This window comes from Tenrec ecaudatus, chromosome 3 (genome assembly GCF_050624435.1).
Source record: "Tenrec ecaudatus isolate mTenEca1 chromosome 3, mTenEca1.hap1, whole genome shotgun sequence".
NCBI lineage: Eukaryota > Metazoa > Chordata > Mammalia > Afrosoricida > Tenrecidae > Tenrec > Tenrec ecaudatus.
The window spans coordinates 139,869,819-139,892,026 of NC_134532.1; the positions used below are offsets into that span (position 1 = coordinate 139,869,819).

General features: G+C 41.5%; 1 protein-coding gene across 1 annotated transcript in view; it reads right to left on the reverse strand.

The window, feature by feature from the left end:
• The window catches only part of GPAT3 (glycerol-3-phosphate acyltransferase 3), an 87,856-nt gene that overhangs the window by 26,286 nt on the left and 39,362 nt on the right, over positions 1–22,208 (reverse strand). The window contains exon 4 of the mRNA XM_075544085.1: positions 2,934–3,204. Coding sequence (XP_075400200.1) covers positions 2,934–3,204 — 271 coding nt within the window. The remainder of the gene's footprint in view (positions 1–2,933; positions 3,205–22,208) is intronic.

Sequence of the window (22,208 nt, forward strand, 5' to 3'; positions counted from 1 at the left end):
TGTTACCCATGCTACACCATGCTTCAAGACAAAATTTCATTTATTTCTCAATAGAAATAAATATTTCACAACATATAATTATATATTGTTTTCTGTGATTTATCACTGTGCTTTAATTATGTTCAATTTATAAAAATGAAAACACATCAGATATTTTCATTACGATTCATAACAGAGCAAAATCACAGCTATGAAGTAACATGGAAAATGATTTTATGGTTGGCAGTCACCACAACACGAGGAACTGCACTTAAGGGTCGCAGCATCAGGAAGGTTGAGAACCGCTGTGCTCGTTGAAGGTCTTTCTCAAGGCCCTCTCTCAAGTACCCTGGCCTTTCTCAGCAACTGGGACTTTCCTGAGTATGTGTACATGAGATAGACCCTCGCCATTCTAGCTTCCTTGTTCTTAGACGCACGCATTGCTGGAGGTGCCTTCATCAGGGTGCTGTGAACACGGCTGTAGTTAGAACTAGAGGGTTCGAATCCCAACACTCTTCCCTGGGCCCCATGAGGTGGTAAAAGCCAGGCAAAAAGAGCTGAAGGCATCTCAAGTTCTATGTTGTAGAAGATTCACGCTTCCCTTAGGTACCTGATAGTTGAGAATTCAAGGGTTAATCCATGTATGAAGCGTCACTAAATTTTCATCCTTCAAACAATGAACTAGAAGCCCTGATTATAAATAAGTAGAACGCGGTGCTGTTAGGAGGCAACTCTGAGCAACGCTACACACACCGTTGGGAACAGAAGCTTCTCAGCAACAGAAGGGTTCGTACTTTCTTCCTGCGCGCCTCCTTGCGCACCTTCTGAGTCCATGAGCCCCACTGAGAAAGCACTGGCTTAAGGTTCAAGCAAAAGTCTATGTGACACTCTGGATTCCACTTTGCTAACACAGCTGAAATGATCCCCAAAGACACACGATGGCCCAATCTCTGCACATTGGCAACATAAGCAAAAGAAAATAGAAAGACCTTCGTAGAAAACTGTGCTACTCTAGACTTAAGCAATCCTTTGCTCTTGCACTAAATCTCACTAAGCCAAATATATGCCACCCTCGGGAGACTGAAGAGGTTCCAGCTGTCACTAGCTGGTGTCAGCCGCCTGGAGGCTATGTCTCGGGGATGCTAAGACGATGGCTGGCCCAGAGAAATGAAGCAAGATGGTCAATCGCAACACTGGCTCGAGCATTTGGCTTCTACTTGCCAACTCCATGCTGAAAAGATGAGCCCATTTGCAGCGTCACTCTACTCCCAGGGTTGCTTCGACATCTTTATGCTCCACACTGTTGCCTCTTCACCAGGAGATGCTCACAACTTGGAAGCAGAAGGAGAACTCACTCCCACGGAAAACTTTTAATGAGAGTGAGCAATCATAATGGAATTAATTAGACTAGTACAAACTCACTCCTGTGAAAAAGTACTCTCCCAGATGGTAACCACTCTCAGGATTTTTTTTTTCTTTCTCCATGAGTCAGGACTGACTCCATCGGAAACAACAACAGCATGAGGCTATGAACAGCTTCAGACCCACTAAGCTAGGAAAGGCCTCTAATGAGTCCATTTGGCTGAATCCCTGGTAACAGTGAAACTGTAGATCCTTTCTCCTTTTCTTTTTCCTAACTTCCCTTTTGATCTAGGACTGCAAGATCAGGGGGAATTCGGATTAAACATACATTTCACTCACTGTCATCGAGCCAATTCCGACTTACAGTGACCTTACAGGACAGAGTAGAGCTGCCCCTGTGGGTTTCCAAGGCTGTAACTCTGTGGGAGTGGAACGCCTCATCTTTATCCCACTGAGGGCTGGTGGTTTCAAACCGCAGACCTCGTGGTTAGCACCTCAATGCAGAACTGTAGTACACCACTGGATTATAAATACTCATCTAATTTGGGGGGGGTACAATTATAAGTATAGGTACATTGTAAGTCCCTGCAGAAGTTACATTAGATAGTGTTTTTTGTTTCTTTTTTTTAATCATTTTATTGGGGGCTCATACAACTCTTATCATAATCCATGCACACATCAATTGTGTAAGCACATTTGTACATTCATTGCCCTCATCATTCTCAAAACATATGCTCTCCATTTAAACCCCTGGAATCAGCTCCTCAATTTTCCCCTCCTTCCCTGCTCCCTCATGAGCCCTAGAAAATTATAAATGATTGTTTTGTCACATCTTGCACTGACTAACGTCTCCCGTCACACATTTTTCCGTCACTGGGTAGTGTTTTTCAGTGGAAGCAGTGTGAGTAGTGCCTGTCTTGGTTAGCTAGTGCTGCAGTAACAGAAATCCCACACACGGGAAGTTTTAATATACAAAAATGCACTTTTTCGGTTTAGGACAGGGGTCCTCAAACTTTTTAAACAGGGGGTCCGTTCACTGTCCCTCAGACCCGTTGGAGGGCCGGACTATAGTTTTAAAAAATACTATAAACAAATTCCTATGGACACTGCACATATCTTATTTTGAAGTAAAAAAACAAACGGCCAGCGGGGCGGATAAATGTCCTTGGTGGGCCGCACGTGGCCCGCGGGCCGTAGGTGGAGGATGCCTAACTTAGGAGGTGAGAAGTGTGAACTGATGGCACTAGCGATTGGGGACGTCTCGCTCCATCCTGGAAAGACACTGTCTCTTTTCAGTTACGAGGCTCCTTGGCAATCCTGTGGTGCGTACCTTCCCCTCTGTTTGTGTTTATTTGCTTGCTTTTAATCTTTCAGATCTCAGAAAAGATTCATTTAAAACACATCCTGCACTAATAACAAAGAAAGTCCATGCCCAAGTGGGGTCACAGCCACAGGTATAGGGCTTAGGTTTTCCCTCTCCTGTTTGGGAGAAGAAAATTCAATACATAGCAGTCCCGCAATCGTTTCACATAGTTAGGATTTCAAAAGAAAACTGAGCCGTCTCTCAACGAATTGTCAGGCCAGTGACTTACCGCAGTGGCAGCAGAACACAGTAGCGTACCACGACGCCCAACACCCACACCAGGGTGAGTCTCAGACTGATGTACTGGAAATTTACATTGGTCCTCGTGAGGAGATTCCATGACACTAGCTCCTCTGACGAGAACCTCTGGGTCACTTCATCTTCCACAATCGCTTCCAATCCCTTCTTGGAGAAATAAAAGACATCGGAGAGCTCAAAGTCCCTTCCTCGAAGACCAGAGAGCCCCTTTTCCATGGGTGACTCATCTCGTTGGATGATACCTTAAGAGAAAGCATGAGATAATGTCATTCAACAGAAAATAAACCGACCCAAAGAGCAGCTTTAAAACTTATGCAGAATACCACATGCAAGTAAAATAAAATTAATGGGGGGCCTGGAGCACATTTTATTTTTAAAAGATATTACTAAGGATCTAATCCTGAAACTCTACTCAGTGAATACAATTAAACGTGAAACAACTATGGTCTTCAATATTTATATTTCCTCCTGAAAGCATAAATGAACAAACACCCAGAAACAAATCCCTCCAAGTAAAAACCATAAATTCAAAAAGCCAACAAAATGACAGGTAGACATTCCGAGCAGCATTATTCATACTAGCCAAACTCTGGAACTTTATGTATCCATCAGTTAGAAAGAAGAAAGAAAAATATGATACAACCATACGGTGGAATATTATTCAGCACTGAAAAGGAACAAGTACGAACTTTTGTGATACGCTATTTCATTGTTGGGACTGCAATCAATGACATGAAACAAAAATGCATATATATTATTGAGAACAGACAGGCGCTTTAAACCTTCACCCAATTCATAATGAAAGTTAAGAAAGAAGCAAACAATAAAATATATGCTGTCCTCACAGCAAACTATTAAAAAAGGAAGGTGGGGAGAGAAAGGGGGAATCAGTCACAACGATCTGCATATGTGAAGCACAACGATCTGCATATGTGAAGCACAATGATCTGCATATGTGAAGGGAGACATTAGTCAGTGTGAGACATGAAAAAAATAATTTATAAATTATCAAAGGTTCATGAGGGAAGGAGGGAAAAAATGAGGAGCTGATACCAAGGGCTCAAGTAGAAAGCAAACGCTCTGAGAATGATGATGGCAACAAATGTACAAATGTGCTTGACACAATGGATGGATGGATTGTGATGGGTTGTACAAGCCCCCAATAAAATGATTTTTTAAAGGCAAATTACCATAGAGAGAATGCCAACTTACAGCAACCCTATTATAGATAGAAGAAAGATGAGGTTCTCTACTCCCACAAAGATTCAGAATCTACTCAATAGTGGGGGGTGGGGGTGGCAGGGAGGGCGGGTTGGCTTGGAGTTGTATGCACAGGAGAAATCCCGGGTGGCAGAAACAAAAAGGTGCTTTGGAAGGAAATTCTGCTCATCTGCGTTGAGGGATCACAGCCTTGAAACCCAATGGGGCAGTTCGACTCTGGGAGTCCAAATCAAGTCCACACTAATAACAACAACATGCGCATTTGCTTCTCGAGTGTGTGTGCCATAAGGAACGTACGTACTTCTGCGTGAAGACAGTATGGTTCCTATCCTTGTACTTGTTCCTCTCTGGATATGTTCACTAAGCACATGTAGTACAACAGGAGAGACCAAGTCAAAGGCAAGCTACAGCATCAGTGTGAAACCTCCCATCTAGCCCAAGTTGCAAACACCAGCCTGTAAACCACTTCTGTATCTACAGCCCGGCCTCAGAATGTATTTGACCTTGGTTTACGCCTATCAAACCTGAAATAAAATTTCATTTTTAAGCCATAAAAAGTCCAAACTGGTTGATGCTGACACATGGCCACCCTACAGGACCCGTATGGGTTTCGGAGTTTCTCTAGGAGCAGAAAGTTCTACCTTTCTCCCTTTTAAGCCAGAGCAACAGAGAGTTTGCTTCTAAGTCAGTTCTTTGCCATTTTTTATAAAAGCCTGCTTTGTATTGGGGCAGAAGGGAAAGTCTTCACCTTAACCATTCAAACTTCTCTTTAGAGAGTAGTAAATGATAAAATAATCGGTAGAAGAGGATAGCTTAGGGAGAGTCTCTCCAGAGCCAGCACTAAAATTTCCCTGAGTCCTGGAGTCAGGGCCCTCTAGGTCCTGGGGTCTAGGATAAAGAAATGTAAACTTCCTGATTTGGACCAGCCTGTCAGTTGAAAAAACAGTAGAGAGAGCTCTATGTTTAGACTGAAAAAATCCGTGGGTAAGGGGGTACACCAGTGACCTTTCATTTTCTGAAGAGGAGCCTGAGTACGCATGCGGTTTGTGAGCAGCTCCTGGTAAAAAAGGTTGGAGTGAGAGCCCAGCAGCAGCTCTGAAGAAGGACAGATCTCTGTTTGCTTCTGCAACGATTAAAACCAAGAGAACCCCATGGAACTCGATTCTAATCTAACACCTGACATCACCAGGGTGGGGACCAATTCCAAGACAGTTCGCGTTTACTTGATAGCTTTCCTTGGCAGGTGATGATTGCTGTTAAGTGCCATCCAGTCTGTTTCGACCCATTAGAGACCTTGTGTGCAACAGAACAAACAGTGCTCCGGTGATGACGGAGCTGTGACATTTCCTGGAAGATGGCCCACTCAATTTTCTCACTTTCCAGTTTACTGGAAAATCAGGGAGCAACATGGAGAGTGCTCAGAATGGCCACAAACTACAAAGAACCATTCGTCTCCCCTGGAGAGATTGGGCTTGCAGCAATAGACAGAGTTATGACATTGTGGTTTTGGGGAGAGACACACTGGAAAAGAAAGGGAAGAGAAAGGTTCTCGTGGGGACATCACCAGCTCCAAGGCCACGGGCAACAGATAAGTCAGTCACTTGGTTTCCTCGTCTGTGGGGACAATGCTCGCTTCCTTCCACTGCTACCAACTGTGGCTCGTTCCATCAATTCTTAGACAACCGCATGTGTGTCAGTAGAACCGTGCTCCAAAGGGGATTGCAATGGCTTAGTTTCCAGAAATACATCTCTAGCTCCTGCTTCCAAAGCACTCTTAAGTGCATTTGAAACCTGGTGACCAATGAGGTTACCACGGGCCAGATGGATTCTGTATTGACACGTGACCATTTGCAATACGCAGGAACTCAATTATCTTAGTCCAAGTCACCTACATGCACAGCCAAATGCCTAATTACCTTTGGGACTAGAGCCATAAAACAAATTCCTGCGTGATCTTCAGACTATCTCCGTTAGTAGTTAAGTCTAAGTTATTTAACCATTTTTTAAACCTTCTTCACCATATTTAAATTGGATTTAATTAGAAAGATGAGACAAGATATCATCCCTATGGAATTGCTCTCTTGCTCTGTGGGTGACATTTCAATACTGCTCCAAGTGAGTTACTTAACCCAAGTATAGGCGATCATTTAGCCATTCAAGAGGTTCACTATTTAACTAGATGGATGGATGGATGGATGGATGGATGGATGGATGGATGGATGGATGGATGGATGGATGGACGGATGGATAGATATTTAAATCTTGAGGGAAAGGGAAGAACAAGTTCAGCAGATCTCCGAATGAAACACACTAGGGAGAGTGGCCAGCCCTTCTAAAAATAATCCTTTTCAGAGAAGCCAGAGTTGAAAACGCAAGTTCAAGTTACTTAATATCGTAGTTAACTATAAACAGAGGTCAGCTCCTAAACCCTACACACTTGCATATTCAATATGTCCTCTGCCCCCTGACCTAGTTGGTTCTGTGCAAGTCAAAAAACATGTATCACTCCATTTTATATTTTGGCTAAGCCTCTTCCAAAAGTACATGGGTATCTACAATGCACCTAATTGATAAATAGCTAATTTCTGGACTATATGAGGTTTAATAACAAATTTATAAGAAAAAAAGTCAAAAATTGGACTAGAAACATGGGAAGCGAGTCCTTAAGGAATAAGCTTCCATGGCCAAACATTTAAAAAGATGATCAGCCTCATCATAATTAGAAACTACAAACTAAATCATACTGGTATTTTATGCCCATATTTACCCCTAGCTACCCTGAAAAATATTTATTTTAGAAAGGTTATCCATTATTCCCAGTGTGTTTCAATGGGGGGAAATTTTAAATTCAGATTTAAAATCTCAAGTATTGATGAGGATGGGGAATAATAGGAATATGATTAGTATAATCACATTTGAAAATATTTAGGCAATATTTATCTAGTGTATTCAAAGATTTCCATGGCCTACCCACTGCCAACAAAGAATTCCAACTCATAGACAGCCTACATAACAGAGTAGAACTTCCTCACATGTTTCCAAGCAAGTAAATCTTTACAGAAACAGAGCCAAATCTTTGTCTTGAAGAGCAGCTTGTGGGTTGACCTTGTAATTCATGGCTGAATACTTGGTGGCTGAGTGCCACCATAGTATGACTTATGCTCCAGAGCACAATTCCACTCCTGGGTAATTTTCAGTAATTTTAAATATATGAGAAATCGCAACAATACACACTTCACTCCGATTCACCAGTTAATAAGATTTTTCCATTATCTGCTTTAATGTACAATCTCTGTGGTTGTGGCTGTGTGCCATCAAAGCCATCTCAACTCTTAGCAACATGTAGGACCGAGTACATGTGTCCCATTGGTTTCTCAAGTTCTCATTCTTTATGGGACCAGATTGCCAGGAACTGGTGCTGCCAACCTTTCCGTTTGAAGGCCCTAGCTTAAACATTGTGTCAGCAGGCCCCTTGTTATATATGTATGTATATGTTGATGGAGATATGGGTATAGATAGAGACAGAGATATGAGGATGCCGTTTTTCCTCTGTACCTTTTAAGAGTAAGTTGCAGGCATCATGCCTTTACTAAATATGTCAGCATGTATTTCCTTAACTCAAAACACAAACCCATTGCTTGTGAGCTGATTCCAACTCACAGCAAGCAGAGAACAGTCTCAAAGGATTTCCAAGGCTAGTCTTTATGGAAGCGGACTTCCCACCTTTCTCCTGCAACCAACCTTTTGGTTAGCAACCGGGATCGACTACGACATTATGACATTGAAATTAATATCTAGTAATAGTGTGATGATCAAAATTCAAAAGTTTATTATCAATGTAATTCTAAATTTAAGCTATAGATCTTATTCCAATTTAGTCAATTCATAGAATTTTTTTCTGTCTCAAGATCCAAACCAGGATCACACATGACACCAATGTATCAAGGCTCTTTAGTTGCCTTTGATAAGAAATTATCTTTTGTCTTTCTTTGTCTTTCAAGGCACTGATATTTTAAAAGACTAAACACAAGTCTTTTCTTCTATGCTAGGTGAATTTGAAACGTCAACTTTTATGTTCGAAATTGGATTCGAATCACGTAAAATGCCCTTAATTTGGATTCCTCTAATATCCTAAGGATTAGATGCAGGTCTTACCTGATGGTGGCACCTTCTCACTGCCTCACATTAGGAAGCACTGCCCCACATGGATGATGCTAACTTGGGTTACTATATGGTAAGATACTATGTGGGAAACAGAAAGATTTTTCCCAAGTTGTCTCCCCAAAATATATCCCAAACTTAGCTGCTTGCTACATGTGGTGAATGACTACACTTGGAGGTCAACAGAATTAGGTCAGGGGTTATTCTCCCTAAGGGTTATCAGCCATCTAGAGCAAGCAGTCACCACTGTTTATCTCACAACAAGTAGGACGCACTCCCTTCTGATAAGGATAGTAGTTGACTGTTTCCTTGTAGGAGAGGTCAAGCCCACCCAAGGGTGACCAAGGTTAGGCCACCATCATGAACCTTGGGTCCACCATCTTGTCACATGTATACCTCTAGTCCCTCCCCTTCCTATGTGCACACCCCCAGCTCATCCCCTTCCTGCCATGCTTATGTCTATCAGACATCCCCTTCCTATGGTGTGTGTGCCTATTGTACTGCCCCTTCCTGTGACATGTGGTTACCTTTAATCATGCCCCCCTAAGTAGATATAACCCTTGGTTAGCAGTAAATGGGGTCCTCCAGCCTCCTGCATGGTCTCCGCCCCACCTCACCTACGCCAACGCTATGCGCGGACCTGGCTGGTAAGGTCATGCCCATCCAAGAGGTGAGCAGGCTACTATGAAATGTGTCTTGATTCCATTATTTCAATCTCTCTTCTATCCCTCACGCTCTAGGACTTTATTATAACCTTTATATATCTCAACCGTACAATTGCGCTTACTGAACCCATGATTAGTTTTTTGGGGGGGCTGGTATTTCCCCCCACCCCAATACTATTTTTACCATTTGTAATTAATAAGTGGGGATATAGTTTGAGACAATATAAATATCCTGATGCTCAAACTTTCATCTAAAGAATTGGCATCTATCAATGATTATTGCTTGAGTAAATTATTACTATTTGTCTATTAAAATGGTGTTTTCAAGGACCCAAGTAAGAGAAATGTGGGTGAAGGGAGATAACAGTTTAAGATACAAAATAATAATTTAAAATGATGTTTTCTAGCTTTATTCTCTTCACTGGCATTTCACCATCTACCAGAGTTTTTCCCTTATAGACAAATTGTCCTAAAATTTTGCACAAGTAGATAAATACAAGAACATTTTATCTTGTTTGCAAAAGCAAAAAAAATGGAAACCATCTAAATATCAGTAAGGGAAACTAGATAAACATATGGATATTTGTTATGGACTAAATTGTGTCAGCACAAAATATACTGCTAATTTTTAACCCTTATTCCTGTGGTTATAGATCCACTTAGGAATTGATTTTTTTTGTTATATTAATGAGGCCGTATTAGTGTAGAGATGTCTTAAGTCAATCCTATTTGAAATGTAAAAAAAACGTATAAATCAGGCAAACTAGCAAGCACAAACAGAAAGGAAAAATACATTCCACATGATCACAAGGAATAGAAGAGGAAAAGCAGTAAGGAGCTTATCTAAGACAGAGAAAGAGCCTTTCCCTAGATCTAGCGTACTCGATTCTGGCTTTCAGCTTTCTAAATCAGTGGTTCTCAACCTTCCTAATGCTGTGACCCTTTAATACAGGTCCTCATGTTGTGGTGACTCCCCAACCATAAAATTATTTTCGTTGCTACTTCAAGACTTAAATTTTGCCACAGTTATAAATCAGGTGGCCCCTGTGAAAGGGTTGCTTGACACCCCGCCCCCCCACTCAAAGGGGTCACGACCCACAGGTTGAGAACTGCTGTTCTAAACTCTTAGAAAATAAATTTCTTCTCATTAAAGCCACCCACTTGTGTTTCCGTTATATCAGCACTAGATAACCAGGCAGAATTTTGTACAAGGAGTGGGGTACTGCTTTAACACATACCTAAAACGTGGAAGTAGTTTTGTAGGTAGAGAAATTTTTATGTGCTTCACAGTTAGACTTTAGCTTGCCTTGAAGAGACTATCTTGGTAGAAGTATGGATGTCAAAGGCAATTCTAGTAAGAGTTCAGAAAGAACCAAAAGCTTCCTTTGTCGTGAACAGAATGTTGCTAGGAATGTAGATAATAAATATGCTTCTGGTGAGACTTTAAAAGGAAATTATGAACATGTGATTGAACACTGGAGGTACCTTTTTTTAGGTGTGGTAAATAACTAGTCTAAATTATGTTCAAATGTTTGGTTGAAGGTAGAGTTTGTAAGTGATAAACTTGAATATTTTGCCAAGGACCTTCTAAGCCAGATCTTAAAGGGGTAGTATGGTTTCTCTTCTTGGTGCTCATAGTGAAATCTGAGGCAAGGGATAAGCTCAAAAATGAACTTGCCAAAATGAAACCAGAACTTTTGGAGAATTCTGTTGCACAAACTGAAACCATGTGCTGTAAGACTCTCACCAAGGATTTTGTGTCCCAATGTTTTGTTAAAGAGACTAATGGATCCATTTATTCACCAAAGCAAAATATCCCATCAGTTAAAACTGAAAGGCAAATAGTATAATATGAAAGAAACTGAAAATTAATAGCCTCAAGGAAAGGATGGTTTATACTCACACCTAATTTACAATTAAAAAATTGTTATTAAGAAAGAAAAATAAATAAACCTTGAATTCTATAGGCAGGAAATGGGCCAGTGGGGCAAGTTGGTACCAAAATAGTTGTTGCTTTCCAATAAATGAAAAGCAGTTAGAAGATATTCAGAACTGTAAGAAGGAACAGGGGAAGAAAGTCTGCCCAAGTGCATGTTATTTTAAGTTCCAAAGAATCATAGCTCCGTAAATTTGGTTTGAGAATACAAGGCAGCTGTTCAAGTGGACCAAGACAACTTTCTCCCAAAAAGTTGATGGGGTGTGACTTCCATGCCCCAAAATGAAGATAATGAGACCTAGGAGGGTGGCGGTTAGTGGGGTCATCACTACGATGTACTAGGAGAAGGAGGCCACCCAGAACCAAAATAGCAGGCTTACATTACAGTGACCATGGATGACTGAGCTGAAGCTCCACAAAGTCCTAAGAGCATGCATGGGCAGCATGCATATTCTGAAAGGCCAGCCGTGGCCCAGGTGGTCTCACCAAAGAAAGGATTGTTTTCCAGCCTTGCGACCTAATAAAATCTGTTCTCCTGGGGTTTAGCTTCAGATGGTGCCCATTGTCCTTTCTCATGACCCCAGTCTAATTTCTCCCATTTGTTACAGTAATGTCTACCTTGTGTATTAGAGCGTAATATGTGAGCATAAGTTTTCAGAAGGCTATGGAGTCTTCAGAGATACAGCTTCGCCCTCGGGCAGAGTGTATTGGAAATTTGATTCCTACCTCCCTCTAGTCAGTCCAGGGAGGGCAGTCTAGTCCTTATGGCCCTGGATGGAATTTGGGATGGTAGGGACCATGTGGCCAAAAGTCATAGCCTGACTGCCTTGGTCAGAAGACCCGGAATCAACCTGTAGATTGTTCTCCTTAGAATAACTTGAGTATTCCAAACGTAGTGCCTTCTGTAGTCCTACTTGCTGTGGCCATGCATTGGCCTGCTGACATGTCTTTTCTTCTAAGACTCCTGTCTCCTGAGATACAGAAGGGCAAATTCAGCGAGCACAAATTGAGGGGATGATAGAAGCCCCAAGGCAGCCAAGATCCTAAGAGGTTGTAAACAGACAAGAACACCCCCCAACCCCCGGCAGGCCGAGAGAAAGGGCCTACTTCCTAAACTGCTGACAGGGAAAACATTCAATTCAATCAATATATGATGGATATTCACTATGTATCAGGCATCAAAGTACAAATTAGAAAGAGAGAAAATAAAAATAAGTAAAATCTTTTTTTTTAAGAGAGAAAAAATGAGGAGCTGATACCAAGGGCTCAAACAGAAAGAAAATGTTTTGAGAATGATGATGGCAACAAATGTACAAATGTGTTTGACACAATGGATGGATGGGTGGGTTGTGATAAGAGTTGTACGAGCCCCCAATAAAATGATTTTTTAAAGATAAAATATTTACTTTGATCCCAAGACATGTTTATAAATGAACCAAAAGTCTTCAGTGTGTATTTAAAACCAATACTGTACCTGGTTTACTCCCAAAGATACAATTCTAATGTTAATCTTAAAATCATTATTACAAATAAGTTATTTTTTCAGAGTAATATCACTAGTTGACACCACCCCACCCACCCACCAAAATATAAAAATAATCAGAGGTAAAACACAATACTTTACATTATAATCCAAAAAATAGTTCTTAAATTATTAAAACCCTGATATAACTAGGAAATATCTCCTTGTTTTACAAGTCAACAGTTAGGGAATTTTTAAAGCAATTTTTTAAAAACCATAAACATGTGAACTTTGTCTTTGTACCAAATGGTTTGGTCAATACTACAGTCCATGCTTCGATGAAAATAAAAATTATTGCTCTATCTAGTGCAAGAGATAAATTGCATAAACTGCCCTATGGCCCTGTGTCTTTAGCAAGTCACTTGTGTATAAATAATACTAGGTAGGAAAACTGTAGAAATGGAGGTTAAAGTTAAAAGCATCTGGAGCATAATAAACTAAAAGAACTGAGTGAACTTTTGAAATAATTCACACTAGTGTTTGAGTCCTCTGGCAATTAGAAAACTCTGGGTCCACTATGGACTTGAAGTGGACTTATTGTCTTCTATACGGAAGGAGATCACTAACCTCCTGATACACCAAGTTCCAAAAGTCAGAAGCTCGGAATTTTTCTCATGAGCTTTGAGCTAGAAGCCGACACGAGTGACGACCCAGAGCCGTAGCACGGGGCAGGCCACCAGGGCTCTTGAAGCAGGCCTAGGGGTTAGGATTGAAAGCACATATGTTGAGGGGGTGGGAGGAGGTTATGACTCAACAAAGGACACAGTCTTCTCTACATCTGTTGGACTTCAAGGTTTTAAAGATCTTAGTGAGACTTATTTACATATCCATTATATCCAATTAGTAGGAGCCCTCGCGGCACAGTGATTACAAGTTGGACTGCTAACTGTAAGGACAATAGTTCAAAACTCACAGGCAGTGCTACCACTATGTGTCTGCATGGACTTGATGACAGTGAGCTTTGTGTTGTTTCGGTAGTGCAACGGGTTACATGTTGGGCTGCTAACTGCAAAGTCAGTAGTTTGATTGTCCTGAGGGAGGAAGATGAAAATTTCTACTTCAGTAAGGATTTACAGCTTCATAGACCCCTGAGATTAGTTCTACCCTGTCACATACAGTCATTTTGAGTCAGAATGGATTCAATGGCAATGGGTTGGTTACGGTGTTGACTTACCCAATTACTAAGCATGGGACAGGGAGGAATTTACCTGTCCTAGACCAAACCACATAGATATCCATAAGGTTCAGCCACGCCCAACTCAGTGAGCCTAGAGGACAAGGTGGAACTGTCTCACGGGCAACAATCTTTATGGAAGCAAGTTGCAAGTCCTTCTCCGGAGAGTGGCGAATGGATTCAAACCATGAACTTTTCAGTTAGCAGCTGGCCAATTAACTGCTGTGCCTTGAACTACATAGACAGCGGGTCCGCTTTCAGGCCTGGAGGAGCCCTGGTGACATAACGGATGAGCTACTAACTACAAGATCACACAAGTCACCCTGCAGGAGAAGACAAGGCTTTCTACCCATGTACAGAGTTACAGAAACTTCCCATGGGGAAGTTCTAACTGTCCTTTGGGGTCACGAGGATTCAGAATCAACTGAATGACAGTGAGTTTCAAGTGTTTTTCTCGGGGGGAGGTTGTCAGACATGAAGTGCTCATCTTCCAGGCCGGCTCTTGGAAGATGACATGGGAGCCAGGCTAAGACCCTCCTCTCCCTTCTCCCAACTTCCATCCTCACCCAGAAATGTGATGAAACTAACTAAAGACGAACCCACAGTAATGTAATTCTATCACTTATGTGTGGTTGGAGATGGGGAGTGAGATAGACCATTGCTGCTGGAATTAAAAAAGAACGGAAATGGTCATGCCATGATCACTGACATGTAGGCTTAGCCGTTTACTGATCACAACTATCTTAACACAGTATCATCAAAATAATATAGAATTCTCAACTGAGCCAATACCTGTGTTCTGAGGACAACATCCCATAATATAAATATATAATATATATAATATAAATATAAATAAATATAAATCTCTCACTTTCCCCAAAAAACATTCAAGTGAAGTATCTTGGAAGGAACTTCAAATTATGTGGTCCAAATTCTCCCGGAAAATGATTAGCTCTTCCTCGGTGTTGGTGCTTCTTCGCTGGCAGTGTGTTGCTGCTATTGCTAGAGCTGTCTGCTCTGACCCATGGGGACGCTGTGTGCAACAGAATAAAACACTCCGATTCTGCACCGGCCTCACAGTCATCGCGAACTATGGTTGAGCCCATTGTTGCAGCCACTGTCAATCCATCCCATTGAACGGCATTCCCTTTCTAACTGACCTACTTGACCAAGCATCCTGTCCTTCTCCGGGGGGTGGGCCCTTCTGATCCCCCGTCCAAAGTAAGGGAAACCACATCTCCCCACCTTCACGTCAAAGGAGCGCTATGGCTGCCTGTGCTTCCTCCAACACAGGCTTGTTTGTTCTGCTGGCTTCAGTACTCTCCATCAACACAACGACTCCAAAGCATCCTCTATCCTTCGGTCTTTCTTGCTCATAATCTAGCTTTCGCACACATTCAGAGGCAGTTCAAAAGACTGGGCTTGGGTCAGGCATACCTTGAGTCTTCCAAGTGATCTGTTTGGATTGTGTTTGTTTTTAACACTGTAAAGAGGTGTTCTACAACAAATTTTACCAGTGCAAAAAGTTCTGGGATATGTTGACTGCCTCTTCGACAGGTGTTGATGGTAGATTCAAATAAAATCCTTGACAGCTTCAATCTCTTCTCCACGTCTTGTGAAATTGCTTATGAGCCCAGTTTTGAATGTTTCTGTTCTCTTTATGTTGAGAGGCACAACTCTTACTGAAGGCTCTTTGATATTCATCAGCGAAGTGCTTCCAGTCCTCTGAACTTGCAGCAAGCAGAGTGATGGCAACGGCAAACTAATCACTCCTAAAAGTGATCCATTCTGGCGCTAATTCACCAGACAGTGACGAAGCACTAGAACATTCTTGAACATATGGCGATGGATATTTCACCTTCCCTCGCAATCTTAGGTTAGTTACCAGAGTTGGCAGGGTTTTAAAAATAGTATGTGACCCTAATTCATGATTTTTTTAAAGTAAAACACATTGGAATTTTTTAGTTGTGACAGAAACACAAGTCAAACTCAGTTGAGAGAAAAGGGACTCTCCTGGAAGCATGTGGAATGTTCTTACCTACCCATGGGCTGAAGTGAGTTATAACTGGTTTGCTAGGGACCATCAACTCCCACCTTCTCCCCATCTCATGGTGGGCATCAATTTTATTTTCTCAGACACATTTCCTCCATAATTGCAGAATGTGGAGGAAGCTTCACTCCTTTCCCTTTTGTTTGAAAATGCCAGGAAAGTCCTGTAATTGATCTGTATCAGGGTACGTGCTCACCACTAACCAGTGCTCTGTATCAAGGAAATGGAACTAGAACCTCATCTTCCATGAAAACCACACAGCCGGGGCAAAAAGGAATACTTCAAGTGACTATGGAGTGGTCAAACTCAAAACTGAATGTCATCCAGTCAGTTCCAATTCATAGCAGCCCTATAGGACAGGGTAAAACTGCCCCTGTAGGTTTCTGAGACTGTCACAAGAATAGAAAACCTGATCTTTTGCTCATAGGGTGGCTGGTGATTTTGAACTGCTGACCTTGCAGTTAGCTGCCTAATGTATAAGCCACTACGCATTACCATACCTTCGGTATGGATTACAACTCAATAAAGAAAACTAATACCCTCACAACAGAACCAATAGGTAACATCATGATAAATGGAGAAGAGGTTGAAGTTGTCATCCACAATTAATGTTCCTAGAAGCAGCAGTCAAGAGATCAAAAGGTGTGTTGCTGTGGGCAAATCTGTTGCACAAGACCTCTTTAGAGAATTGAAAGGCAAGGCTGTCACTTTAAGGACTAAAGTGCACCTGACCCAAGCCATGAGATTTTCCATTTCCTCATATGCATGTGAAAGTTGGACATTGAATAAATTATGCATCAGTTTGCCCTTCCTCACCTCCTCCCCCCACCTTCCTCCTACCTCTTGGTATCACTACTCCCATTTATGCTCCTGAGGGGTTTAACTGACCTGGTTTCCATGTGTAATGAGCTCTTACTTGTACCAGTGTACCGGTGTATAGCATATTTATTATTTTAATGGTGAGAAAAACTATGTTGAATACTACTTTTAAAACCAAAATGAGATACTACTACATGCCACTCAACCAAGTTCACTGCCATTGAGTAGATTCTGACTCATAGTTGCCCTGTAGGACAAGGTAGGCCTGCTCTTGTGGGTTTCTGAGACCAAAATTCTTTATGGAAGTAGACAGTCTCATCTTTCTCCAGAGGATCAGCTGGTGGCTTTGAACTGCTGACCTTGTGGTTATCAGCCTAATGTGTAATGACTAGGTCAACCAGGCTCCTCCTACATACCATTAGAATAGCTAAAATTAAAGAAAACAGTGATACCAAGTGTTGGAGAAGCTGTGGAGCAATCAGAACTCTCATTCTTTGTAGCTGAGAATGCACAACTACTTTGAAGTATCAATTGGCAGAGAAGACTTGGTGATTTACCAGTTGGGCTGTTCATCCCAACGTGAGCAGTTCAAACCCACCAGCCTCTCCACAGAAGACGAGGTTTACTGCTCCTGCAAACATTTACAGCCTTGGAACCCAAAGAGGGGATGCTACCCTGTCCTACAGAGTCACTCTGAGTCAGATTGGAGTTTGTTTGGTTTGGAATCAAGTTTAACATACAGTTGATGAGCCTGCTTGGGGGTGTCAGCCCTCAAGTGGCACCCAAGACACATGCCAAATCCACTATGCCTTTGATATATCTCTTCACATTAAGTGTACAAACATGTAAAAATGTATCTAGCTGAATGCACTTGATATTTACAAAGATTTACATGGTTCAATGTCTGAGTCACACCTCCATTTTCTCTTTTTTTGTTGTTGATATTTTTTCTTTCTTTTTTTAACATTTTATTAGGGACTCATACAACTCTTATCACAATCCATAGATATACATACATCAATTGTATAAAGCACATCTGTACATTTTTGCCCTAATAATTTTCAAAGCATTTGCTCTCCACTTAAGCCCTTTGCATCAAGTCCTCTTTTTTCCCCTACACCTCCATTTTCATAAGGAAAAAAAGGTTACTTTTAAGAGTCTCCCCTATTTCAAATGATAATCTCAATTAGGAATTCTACTTCTACATACCTATCCTTCCCAAGAATATTTTGAATCGGCCTTTTTAAAGCAGAAGGCAACAGGCATTTGTTGACTATTTCCTTATACTGGTTTGTGTCCTAAACCTTTTACACATATTTTCAGATAATCCTATGCAGTATTGTTTACTATTCCATTTCATACACAAGGAAACCAAAGAACGAAAGGTTTGAATAACTCAGCCGGAGCCACAAAGCAAGATGAGAAACAGAGCTAAAATCTGAAGCCAAATCTGTGACTCCACGTATCTCCAAGCCTGGACTTCCACCTGCGTCTCCCCAACACTTGCCCTTTCACAACGCCTAAATTCCTAAGCATTTTCCCCCTCAGTCCTCAACACCTGCAGTTTTTCCTTGTTAAGCAGGAAGCCCTGAGGAACACCTAGTATTTTTCTGTCTTTTGAGAGAAAAACTGGAGCGATGATGGATAAACTGCCTATGTGTGGTTACCATCTAACTGGACCTGGGATGTGTACTTTGGAGTAATTTGCTTAGATTGGCTCACAGAAAATGCATAATTCAAGTCACTATTTTCTTTACCATGGTAGAAATCTCTCAGCTTGGACCCTACCTCATTTTGTCTCACCCAGTGCCCTGGGCCTTCCCGGGACAAGCCCAACAGCAACCAGGCCCTCCTCAGTTTTATAGTTCAGCCATGTCGACAGACGCCCTGCAATATGCTTACTCTTAAAATCCCTCAGAGGCTCAGGCAGCTTCTGTACACATCCTGAGGATTAAATAGATCAAAGCTTAGGAAGAAAATCACTCAGGGCTTTTTAGGCTAGTTATATTATGAAACTTTATGTTTATCTAATCTTCATTAAGAACTGAACTAAACTGTTAAACACAACCACATTTAGGAGAAAATTGCTTTCCACCTGTCTTAGCCAAAGAGAAGCCTAACTCTCCTGTAACCTCAACCATGACTCCAGGTGTAAGTTCAGTTCTCTGACCCAAAAATAGGCTGACCATGGTCTCACACCTAATTTTGTACTGTAACTAGACTCTTTCCCCTAAAATGGGAACTAAATTGTATCAACTTCAGCCACCACGAAACTTGGATTTGCCCCACCTGTGAAATACATTATTTATAATAGTTTCACAATTTGATATTCAAATTAACAATGTGCTAATGACAGATGGCATTTTGGCTTCATTTATGGAGTGAAAGTGGCTGCTGTGAGTACGGTAGTCTTGGATTGCTTTCGTAAGGTTTGAAGTTTCCTTACAGTAGCACAGTGGGTTACACACTGGGCTGCTAACTACAAGTTCACTAGTTTGAAACCACCAGCTACTCTGAGAAATAAAAATGAGGCTTTCTAGTCTCATACAGAATTATAGTCTTGGAATCCCACAGAGAGTAGTTCTACTCTGTCCTATGGGGTCACTATTGGACAGTGAGTTTTTGAGTACTCTTAAAAGCAATGAATGCGTAAGGATGGCAAACAGAATATGTGAACATAGGGCAAAATTAAATACTACAGAAGTTTCACAAGGTTTTTCATGGCAGCAAAAGTGCTTTAGAAGTGACAAAGCAATATTGAGTCTATAAAAAGAAATGGAGGGGAAAGATCAGCTCAGCCATTATGATGTCAGTGCTGACTTGGCATTGCATGAATTTCCCAACAGCTACTCCAGTTACAGCACGATGCCTGATCCTTTCCAAGCACACTCCACCCCAGCCCAGCAATGTTTTCTCTATGTGGTACAATTAAGAGTTACTACCAGCCTTTGTTTCAAAACACGAAGATGGGTAAAGTTTTAACATCTACATTACACCTCAATGCCACTACTAATCTAATTAAGATAATAAGAGAGACAGGGAGAATGTCAAAGTTGATAAATATGAAAATGAAGTAACAAGGGAGAAATCATATAAACAAAGAATACATCTTGTAAAAGACACTTTGCACTATCAAAGTCCTTTGGAAATAAATTTTATTAGAAAACAGGCAAAATGGATCATTTTCTTTGGGGAAAAAAAACTTCACTATCACTAACAGAGGGAAACTATAAAGAGATGCATGTGTACAGGAACAAAAAATTCACCACCACTACCACCACTACCCAGAATAAGCACCGGGCAATGGCAGCTTTAACCAGAAATTTTACCAAACCTTTAAACCTGACTGAGAACAGCAGGGAAGAGAGAAGGGAGGTAAGATGTCGGTTAATATGGACCTCCCAGCCTTCATTCCTTAAGAGAGCTGTAATTTTGGACTCTCTGCCTATGGTTATAATTTCACTTTGAAGGGCATTCTCTACTACACCACTCGACAAACTTAGGGTGGGATTACGATGTCACCATGAGAAGCCCTCATGGAACAGTGGGTTTCAAATTGGGTCTATTTCCTCTGGAGCTCAGATAAGCTGGATCTCGTGAGCATATAAAAAAATGAAGAAATAAGAGGACAACTCTGGAAAAGGAATGAAGAGGTACCCACTGATGTGTTAAAATAAACTGTTATCACGACAATAGTTAACACACCAGGCTACGAGTGCATGAGAAAGTCGGGAGTAGTTCCAAACAGATACCAGAATTCAGGAAATGATGGAAGACTTATCGGAAATTAACTGGGTAGAAATCGACTCCTTTTAATAGAAGAATTGCAGCAAGTGGTTAACTGTCTGAACAAATACACCGAAACAAAATAAGCCTAGAAAGTGGCCAGAGAAAACGCAGGACAATTCCTTTAAACCTGGGAGAGGGAAACCCACTCTAAATATTGAAAGCTCAAAACATTGAAAAAGTTGACAACATAAAATGGAAAATATTTGCACAGTCATATACTTGACAGGCAAAAGGGAAAATACAATCACAAAGTGAAAGGCATATCCATATCTCAGCATAGACAGATGCAAATCACCTTTATATAGAATCATGCAGGAACAGAACAGCTAGATAGAAAATGGTAAAAGATGTAAATAGATGGTTCCCAGAAAAAAAAAACTCCCCCCGTGCGGATATGGTCTGCTGAAAGACAAGACCATACCTCAATTTATACCATTCCTCTGAAACGAAAAGGAAATAGAGGAAAGAACTAGGAGACAAAGGGCATTTATAGAGGTATAAATACAGGCATATATATGTAAATATATTTATATAGGATGATGGGGAAATAGATACATGTGCATATAGTTATAGGTTTAGTTTAGGGCAACAGGTGGACACTGGACCTCCACTCAAGTACTTCCTCAATGCAAGAACATGATCTATTAAATTGGCATTCCATGATGCACACCTTCCTGACACGATCACTGAAGACAAATGGGAGCATAAGCAAATGTGGTGAAGAAAGCTAATGGTGCCTGCTTATCAAAATATAGAGCATCTGGGGTCTTAAAGGCTTGAAGGTAAACAAGCGGCCATCTAGTTCAGAAACAAAGTCCATGTGAAAGAAGCACACTAGCCTGTGTGACCACGAGGTGTCGAAGGGATCAGGCATCAAAGAACAAAAAATTCTATCAGTGTAAATAAGGGGAGTACAGAGTGGAGACCCAAAGCCCATCTGTAGGTAACCAGTCAGAGTGCAGTGTAGCAACAATGAAACATTCTTAAATGCTTCCTTCCCCTCCTCTCCCACTATAATGATCGCAATTCTACCTTACAAGTCCGACTAGACCAGAGGATGCACACTGGTACAGATAGGAACCGGAAACACAGGGAATCCAGGACAGATGATCCCTTCAGGACCAGTGGTGAGGGTGGCAATACTGGGTGGTGGAGGGAAGGTGGCGTAGAAAGGGGGAACCGATGACAAGGATCTATATATAGCCTCCTCCCTGGGGGACAAACAACAGAAAAGTGGGTGAAGGGAGATGTCAGACAGTGTAAAACATGACAAAATAATAATTTATAAGTTATCAACAGTTCATGAGGGAGGGGTGAGCGGAAAGGGATGGGGGAAACTGAGGAGCTGATATTGAGGGTTTACGTGGAGAGTAAATAATTTGAGAATGATGAGGGCAATGAATGTGCTTGAGACAATTGATGTACGTATGGATTGTGATGAGTTGTATAAGCCCCCAGTAAAGTGATTAAACAACAAACAAACAAAAAAGACCATTCCTCTGTGTCTCAGAGCGACCTTGGAAACAAAGATAGAGAAAAACTCAGCTGTTTGAAACCAGCGAAACCAGTGGCCTCTCCTTGGGGAAAAGATGGGGTTTTCTACTCCTATAAAGAGTTGAGAGTCTTAGAAACTCACAGGGTAAGTTCTACCCAGTGCTAAACTCTATGAGTTGATATCGAGAGAGAGAGAGAGAGAGAGAGAGAGAGAGAGAGAGAGAGAGAGAGAGAGAGAGAGAGAGATATGAGTGAGTGAGTACAAAGAGCTACCAGTGGAGCGAGTCTGAAGTGGCGGAGGCTAAGTTCAAAGAAACAGAGGCTGTGGCACAGACACCATGGAACAAAGCAAGGGACCCAAGCTGACCCCAGAGGCTGAGGCATGGAGACCGTGGGACAGAGCAGACGAGCACAG